This window comes from Rousettus aegyptiacus, unplaced genomic scaffold (genome assembly GCF_014176215.1).
Source record: "Rousettus aegyptiacus isolate mRouAeg1 unplaced genomic scaffold, mRouAeg1.p scaffold_m13_p_6, whole genome shotgun sequence".
Classification (NCBI taxonomy): domain Eukaryota; kingdom Metazoa; phylum Chordata; class Mammalia; order Chiroptera; family Pteropodidae; genus Rousettus; species Rousettus aegyptiacus.
In genome coordinates, this window is record NW_023416309.1 from 100,471,858 (window position 1) to 100,480,073 (window position 8,216).

General features: G+C 55.0%; 2 protein-coding genes across 2 annotated transcripts; both read right to left on the reverse strand.

Moving 5' to 3' along the window:
- Nucleotides 1–772: 772 nt before the first annotated feature.
- On the reverse strand, nt 773–2,288 carry PPY (pancreatic polypeptide). The gene is made up of 4 exons (XM_016139635.2): nt 2,256–2,288; nt 1,356–1,546; nt 1,071–1,142; nt 773–918 (listed from the first exon to the last, which is right to left on the reverse strand). Exons 2-4 carry the CDS (start codon nt 1,544–1,546, stop codon nt 894–896), a joined length of 288 nt encoding a protein of 95 aa, XP_015995121.1. The 5' UTR covers nt 2,256–2,288; the 3' UTR covers nt 773–893.
- Nucleotides 2,289–7,458: 5,170 nt separating this feature from the next.
- Nucleotides 7,459–7,846, reverse strand: PYY (peptide YY). The gene is made up of 2 exons (XM_036222157.1): nt 7,659–7,846; nt 7,459–7,543 (listed from the first exon to the last, which is right to left on the reverse strand). The coding sequence occupies exons 1-2, from the start codon at nt 7,844–7,846 to the stop codon at nt 7,459–7,461; spliced, it is 273 nt and encodes a 90-aa protein (XP_036078050.1).
- Between the last annotated feature and the right edge of the window lie 370 nt (nt 7,847–8,216).

Consider the following 8,216-nt stretch of genomic DNA (forward strand, 5'->3'; position numbering starts at 1 on the left):
TGAACCCAGGTTCATCTGACTCTATCGCAGATGCTGGATCCCACCATCTGACTGCTGTCTGTGCAGGACCTTGGACAAGCTGCTGTACCTCCCTGAGCCTCAGTCTCCTCCTCTGTAGAGCAAGGATAACCACATCACCCTCGCAGGGTCGTTGGGAGGGTTAAATGCTCCTGGCACACAGTAGGCTCCTTTTTTTTTTCAACAATCCTCACATGACACCATCTCCAGACCACTCTCCTCTGGCCACGCCTCCGCAGAGCCCTGTATCCCCCGATGAGCCATGCTCCAACTGCACACAGCACATCTACACGCTCAGAGGAGGGCAACTCCAATGCCACAGGTGCAGCCAGCGACTGTCTTAGCACCAGTCCTTCTTCTGGGCTGGGCCGTCACCCCTGCCCCCATGCCAAGGACACTAGGCTACAGGAAAGCATGGGTGGGGGTGCAGCTGGGAGTCGAGCTATCATCCGACTGATAAGCAGGAGGGTCTAGAGGTGCTGAACTGGGAAGAGTCACGCTCAGGACTGCTGCTTCGTTGACTTGCTGAACGACCTTGCTGAAAGGTTCCTGCCTCCCTCTGGGACACAATTTGCTCCTCTGTGAAGTGGAGAGGATGAGCTGAATGGCTCTGATGACCCTATAGATCTTCTGGATCATTCATAACACCTTCCTTCCCCTTCTCCTCCTCCGTTCTCTCCCCCTTTCTCTCCTGACATTTGGCTGCTCTTGCCCCCACCAGGGATCCACAGAGACACACAGAGAGAGGTTATGTCTTTGATTTGCTTTATTTAGCCTGTGCGGGAGCAGGGAGCAAGCTTTGGCCACAGCTGAGGGTGTGGCTGGGAGAGCTGGGCTGGCACTATCCTAGGAGTCGGAGGAGGCCGGAAGTGGCACTACAAGTCCATTGGGCTGAGCTCCCTGTGCGGAGAGGGCAGAACATGGCGGTGTAAGTGGGCAGGCCTCGTGCCCAGGGGAGACCTCAGGCCAGCCCTTGGCTCCTGCTCTCCTCCCTCCACCCTCACATTTCAGGCCCAGGGAGCTGGACAGACAAGGCAGAGAATCAAACCTACCTGGGGGCAGCTGCACCGGGGGAGCCCCACTCCAAGAAGTCAAGCGTATCTTCTCTGTCTCTTTTCCCATACCTGGGAGGGGAGAGGCAGCTGAGGCAAGCGGTATTCCCAGGCGCCAGCTCACCTGCCTCATGCCTGTCCTTGGACACCATCCCACCTGGGCACATGGGCCCGGTCAGTACAGAGGCTCTGCTTTCACGAGAGCATGGACAGAGCAGGGGCTGGGGTCATGGCCCAGGGTCCCAGGAGCTGGGACCTCTCTCTCTCGCTTTCTCTCATACACACCTGGGCCTGGTCAGCATGTTGATGTATCTGCGGAGCTCAGCTGCGTACTGGGCCATCTGCTCTGGCGTGGCGTTGTCCCCCGGGTACACTGGCTCCAGTGGGGCCCCTTCAGTACCCAGTGGTGGCTGCAGCAACAGAGCCACACACGTGGACAGGAGCAGCAGGGAGAGGCAGCAGCGTGTGGTGTCCATCTGAGGAGCAATGAGCAGGGAGATAGAGACGGAACAGCGCTCACCCCACCGGCCTGGGGCCAAGGAGCCAGAGCAAAGCGCCACTCAGACCTGAGCACCCCACCTCCCAGACGCTGCCCTGGAGAGCACGAACAGCCCCTCTCGTGAGCAGCACAGCAGCCGGAGCTCAGCCGGGGCCTGAGCAAAGTAGAAAAGAGTAATGGAGCAGGAGGCGCAGGATGCATGACACCCAGGGACACCCTCTGAGGAGGCAGATATGGGGAGGGGGTTGGAGGGGAAGGGCTGGTGGGAGGTAAGGGCACGCCTGCTCACCTACAGAGAAGGGGACTCAGAATGAACTTGTGAACCAAAGGATGAAAAGCCATAGCCTGTGGGTCTGCCCTGACCCCCGCGCCAGCCAGGGATAGACATGCAGATACAGACGGTCACGGTCACAAACACGGATCCCAATCACTCACAAGGTCATAGTCATACACATTTGTGTTTATAGCCACCACTCACTCCCCACACACATTTTCAGTCTTCTAGTCACAGATTGCTCTTTCGGGGGGACAGATTTGTCCAGATGTAGAGCCAGATCCACACAGGACCTTAGGCCTCCGGAGGCCCTCAGCCCTGCAAAGCATCAACTCCTTCCCCCATCCCAGGTCCTGGCCCCAGGGAGAACCCCAGAGCTCCGCAGAGCCTGGGGCAGGCTGAGCCCACTTACCTTTAGTCCCGAACGAGCACGTCCTAAACCAAGCAGGCGCCGGCTTCAGGCTGGATGAGTCCTCCCGCTCTCGCCCATGCTCCTTTATAGTCCTCAGCCCCCCAGAGTCCCCGCCTCCTGTCAGCCTCTCTCACTCCCCAGCCCTCATCCCTTCCTCCCACTGTCTCCCTGGTACCCACAACACCAGTGCTGGGGCCAGGGACGGGAGGGGCACACAGCCGTGTCGTGGGGGCCAGACCAGCAGTGTAACAGGTAAAAGCAGACCGCAATAAGTCCCCTATGGGCCTCCATCTGTCTTTGGCTTGGTTAAAGGAGGACAGGGTTCTGGGACCTCAGGAGGAATGAAAGGTTCTGGTTGCAGACCTCAGAACAGCCCCTCCTGCCTCGCAAGGATTGTCCCAAAACATCAAACAGGTTCCCTCAGAGCAGAAGACAGGCTGGGCCTCTGAGACCAGTGATGAAGGATAGAGACACAGGACTTCCTCTCCAGTTTGGGATTAGAACAAGGTGGGAACAGTGAAGATGCCTCAGGTAACTAGGCAGTGTAGAAAAGAGTGGGGACCCAGCCAGAGAGAAACTCACTCTTTGGCTGATATGTAGGATACAGAATTAGAACTGACATGCCTGGGTTCAGGGGAAATGCAGGCACCAATTTCTGGTAGCCATTTCAGAGCCCCTATTCCAGGGACCTGATGAAGACCAGGGTCATTTGTAAAGCCTTGAATTTTCCAGAGTGCTCCCAGCTCAATCACCTCACTGAGTCTCTACGACCCATTTTACAGATTCAGAAACTAAGGCTCGGAGCCATTACGTCTTATATAACTAGTCAGTGAGACAGCCAGGGATTGAAACAAAGTCTAACTCCAAAATCTGAACTCTTTTTTTTTTTTTTTAATCTAAGTAGGGCTGTCAGAGTTTTGCTACAAATTCTCTCTTTTTAGCTGAGAAATGTGAGGCTCTCAGAAGTGAAGACATTTGCCCAAGATCACACAGCTGTCTAGAACTCGAGTTCCGCCCCACTAATCCCAATAGTCCTCCCATTCAGGAGCCTCTGAGTCCCCCTCTGCATCCCTTCCCCAGCCCCCAGCCCCTCCCGGCTCAGGCTGAGGAGCAGTAACTGTCTGTGTCTCAATGACACACCGAAGCCCGAGGAAGGAGTAAAGGAGTAAAGCCCGAGGTCCCAGATCGGGACACCGTAAGTGTGTTAGGAGAGGAGTTGGGGTGGTGGGGTGAGGACTGGAGATAATGCTGCTGGGATCTGGGCTTCAATTTTCCTCAAGATAATGAAGATAAAGGAAGGCTCAGTAAACATCCGTGTTCTGCTTGTTCCTCGCAATTCTGATATCTGGTGACAAGAGGAACAATAATGCTTCACCCGACAACAACTGACATTCCACAAAGCAAACATGGAGGTGTTCTGTCTCCACAAGCCTCCGCCCTTCCCTGGGCCTAGGTTCAGACTTTGCAAAACAAGGAAGGTGAATTAGGGACTGGTCCCTGGCAGGCCCGCGATGAGGCCCGCAGAGGCTGCAGTATGCCACCAGGGGGCGCCAGGCTCCAGCCAGAGTTGGAAGAGTCTGGGCTCCCACAAGACTATAGCCTGGTGGGACCTGTTCTGGCCACTATTTTTGTCAGGCTCCAGCCCCTGCAGACAGATGGTGGATCTGGGAATTGACTCAAGTGCTGGGGCCATTAATAGCTTTGTAAACAGCTTTGTCACTGCCTAAGAAATGAAAGGTACTTCACGACGTCAACTGAACCTATAGCTTTCATTTTTCTCTTTTGCAAATAACAAATCCCTCTTCTGGGACCTCTCTGAGATGTTATGACAATTGAGGAGGAAGCGGTAGTAGCGGTGCTTTCGAAACAGTATGGCCATGTCCAGAACTGCGATGGTTGGTTCTCATTCATCTTTATAGATTCCCAGGGCTTAGGAGTCCTGCTTAGAGAGGCATCAGGAACTTACTTACAGGCAGGCTAAGTGGAAATGACAGTGGTCCCTCTCCCTCTGCCCAATCCTATGCCCACTGGGACAGGGAAGATAACCATTGGGCAATGTTGAGGATAGAGTGAGGGCCATGATGAGACTAAGACAAGAACATCCCAGAAACCCCCGAGGTCACAGAGTAAAGGCGAGTGTACAGTAGCAAGGAGAATGGGGGTCCCCACATATAAGACTATAAGGAGTTTAACCAGCATCACATCTTTCATAAGAGTTTCTCCATGTAGGTCCAACTACCCCAAAAATATCATGCTGGAGAGGCCACGTGTAGGTGCTACCTCAACAGCTTTAGCTGAGCTCCCAGCCAACATCCAGGAGCACCCACCAGACACATAAGTGATCCTTCTTGGACATCAGCCCTGTGGAGCCCTGAGTCAGACAGCTGCAGCCTCAGCCAACCTCTAACTCACTATGTGGGAGACTTCAAGCGACAACTGCTAAGTCAAGCCCTTCCCATTCCTAACCCGCAGAATTATGAGCGAAGTTTGAATGGTTGTTTTAAGCTCCTAAGTTTTAGGGTAACTTGTTATGCAGCGTGGGAACGGCAGACCTACTCTTCTCCCATTCCTCCCTTCCCACTGGCTGGAACACCCAAAGCGGTGATGGTGGCCATCTTCAGTCATGTAGATGAGGGCATGGGGAACCCACAAAATAGGACCCTGGGCTCTTGAATGTCCTCATAGAGCGGAGTTGCCAACTCCCCAGATGCCACTTGTGTTTTATATAAGAGAGAGATAAATTTCTATCTTGTTTAAGCCACTGTTAATTCTATCTCTATTTAAGAAGCCAAATCAATATCCTAAAAATATAATGTGTGTAAAACAAATAGCTCAGTGTCTAGCACATAAGTGCTCTTTTTAAAATGTAGCTCATTGCTGTCATCATCATTAATATTACATCTAAGGCTCCCTCCTCTCCAACATTGATTGAGTCTGATCAGCAGTGAATTAACCACCTTCTCAAAACTCCACCATGTAAACGAAAGGTTAACCCATGTCACTGATAGTCAACCAGACATGTCAAGCTCTGCGGAAATTGTCTGGTATGCAGAATTCATACCAGAGATCTCTTCCATCATTCTTTTGACCGCAGCCCTCCCAGACAGACCAATGGATGGAATGATAGACACTGACATAGATACACATCCTCCCACTTGCCTGATGGCAAAATGAACCAAAGCTCATGGGAGCCATGTTGTGCCCTTATCCTACCTCCCCTGGTGCAGGGGGAATGGGATTGGAGGAGAGAAGATGGGGGGTGGGGATAAGACAGGAAGTGGATCTCAGATAATGACAGTAGGCAGAGGGAAGCAGAGGAACTAACACTAGCCTGAGAAATAAGGAAAGCCTTCTGGGAGAACACTTCCTTGAAGATGTTTGCCAGACAGAAGAAAGGAAAATGGCTCTGCAGGCGGGGGAGTGGCCTGGGTAAAAGCATCAGAGTCCGCATAGCTTGTGACCTGCACCAGTCCCCGGACCTGCCTTCACCTCATGCTTCCGCCCCTACCTCAAATGAGACTGGAGGGCAACACAAGGGAGGATAGGAGTCAGAGCTCCAAGGCCACCTAGAACACATTGTGCCCATACAGGAGCCACTCCTACAGCTCTGGGTCTTCTCCCAGAGCCACCTAAATGCAAATAGTCCTGCATGGCCCCTATCCTCCAAAATGACACCACTCAGCCTTTCTGCCTTTTTTACCCTCTCTGGGTCTGGGGTTTTGGCCTCAATCTGATTCTTACTCCCATCCTCCAACCCCCACCTCAGCCTCAGCCAGGTCCTGCTGAACTAGAGGCCCGGGAAAGAGCTCATAGGGAGGCTGTGTCTGGTGGAGGAGACATAAGCCTTTCCTTCAGGTGGGCCACCAGACCTAGATCAGAGACAGGACACAAAGAGACAGGCAAAATAGAGCAGTGTCCATGAGAGCTGGGCAGCCGCAGAGGGCAGAAAGAATGCTGGATCATCAGGGACCATCAAAGTAGGCCTCCTGGAGAAAGGGGGCTGGGAAGGAAGGGCGTCAGGGACCAGCCTGCAGGTAGGCTCTGGGATTCTTCGCAGTCATAGGTGCAGAAAGATGAGAGATTCAGGTCAGATTCCAGTTTAAACATCTACGGTGCCTTCGGCCTTTTGTGTCTGGTCCAGGGAAAGAGAGGAGGTGAGCACAGGAGAGTGCACCCATGGCCTTGTCACCAGAAAGACACAGTTAGTGACTTTTCCACTGAACATGAATTCAGCAAGGTGGTGGAGGGCAGTTGCTAAGGAAAAAGGCAGTCTCCACACTCCCATAACTCCTCCCGCCCAGGGAATGGGGGAAGTTAGCTATGACGCCCCTCCACACACACAAACCTCACTCCCTGACTGACTCTTCCTCCACAGCTCCATCTTGGATCCCATCTGCACCCCTAGTCACTAAAGCCCTGGGGGCTAATAACACAACTCCTCAGGGTAAACGCCCTGGGGGTTTGTGCCTAGCTTTTATCTTGAATGGGGGGGATGCTCTGCCCCCCTCTACTCTCCTGGGCTGCTTAGCATTGCTCTTTTCCACGCTCCCCACCTCCCAGCGACTTCCTCCTGCTCCTCCATGCGCTTTTGAAGAACTTTCATTCTGCCCCCCTCACACCCCACTAGGGAGTCCCCGTCCAGCCGCTGTCCGCTCTTGGGGCTGGGCAGCAATGCCTTCTCTTAGCTCAGAGCAGAGGGAGCCCCCCATTCCAGGCCAGCCATGTCCTGGGGAGCCTTTTATCTGAGGGGCTCAGCCTTCTCTCTTCTCTTGCACCTACATCCCTCCTGGATGCCCCGTCTAAGAAGGAGAAACGAAAGGAAATACAAACGCACGCATTCCGATTCAGTGAAATTTGCTCTTTATTCGGGGATCAGGGAAGGGCCACATACAGCGCTCCAGCCCAGTGGGGGAGGAGAGCACGGAATAATGGAACTAGGACCCTACCCTGAAGCCTACCCAGCCGCAAATATGCAAATGAGGTCGGTGTAGGTAGCATCTCTCCCAGGAGGCCTTGGGGGTCGTCACCACTGGTAGGCGACTTCAGGCCTATAGGAGGGAAGGGAGAGGCATCGTAAGGAGCCCGGCCAAGGACCTGGAGAGGCGAGACTGGGAGGAAGTTCTAGATGGCGGCGCAGGGTGGGACTCCGTGCGGAAGGACAACGTCGAGCTCTAGAGGACAGGGTGTGACGAGGGGGGCGCTTTTACCGCGACGTGGCCGGGCGGTCGGGGCCGTCTGGGAAGAGCAGTTTCGAGAGGAGCTCTGCCGGGCTGTCCCGTTTCCCATACCTGGGGGCGGGGTCAGAGATGGGCGCGGTCAGATCTGGCCGCGCCCTGCGCGGAGCGGAGCGGAGGGTGGGCGCCCCGGAGACACAGCTGTGACCCGCCGGGAGCGCGCGCTCACCGCTGCCGAGTGACCAAGTTGAGGTAGTGGCGCAGTGACGCGTAGTAGCGGTTCAGCTCCTCGGGCGAGGCGTCTTCGCCGGGAGCCTCGGGTTTAGTGGGGTAGGCGTCGACCAGCGCCCCCAGGCAGACGAGCAGGGCCAGCAGCACTGTGGCCATAGCGGGCCACGGCCTGCGAACCGTCACCATCTGCAGAAGGGGCACTGGAGCGTGGGCCATCCCAAGCCTCGACCCCCTGAGGCTGCCGTTGGGCCCACGCTCCAGCAGCCTGTCTAGGGCTGGTAGGGGACCAAGGCTCAGCCACGACTCGCTATGTATTCTCAGGCACTGCACTCGCTGTCTCTGGCCTCAGTTTCCTCATCGGTCGGAGGGGCAGGAGCCCTGCCTGCCTCCCCTTCCCTCACCCGAGCTGTCCAGAACGGCGGGTGGAGGAAGAGGGCCATGCTGGCTGTGGGGCCTCCGCGGCCTCTTTCCTACCGACTTCTGCTGGCTCCCTTCCAACCCAGCTGCCCATCACTCGGCCACAGTTTCCACCCTCTCAGCCTCAGTTTCACCACAA

Bases quoted from the DNA above. Each gene is read 5' to 3' on its own strand.
- PYY (XM_036222157.1), bottom strand. From the start codon at position 7,846: ATGGTGACGGTTCGCAGGCCGTGGCCCGCTATGGCCACAGTGCTGCTG. The intron at 7,544-7,658 runs GTGAGCGCGCGC...CCCCGCCCCCAG, and splicing joins AACTTGGTCACTCGGCAGCG to GTATGGGAAACGGGACAGCC.
- PPY (XM_016139635.2), bottom strand. From the start codon at position 1,546: ATGGACACCACACGCTGCTGCCTCTCCCTGCTGCTCCTGTCCACGTGT. The intron at 1,143-1,355 runs GTGTGTATGAGA...CTCCCCTCCCAG, and splicing joins AACATGCTGACCAGGCCCAG to GTATGGGAAAAGAGACAGAG. The intron at 919-1,070 runs GTAGGTTTGATT...CTCTCCGCACAG, and splicing joins CCCGGTGCAGCTGCCCCCAG to GGAGCTCAGCCCAATGGACT.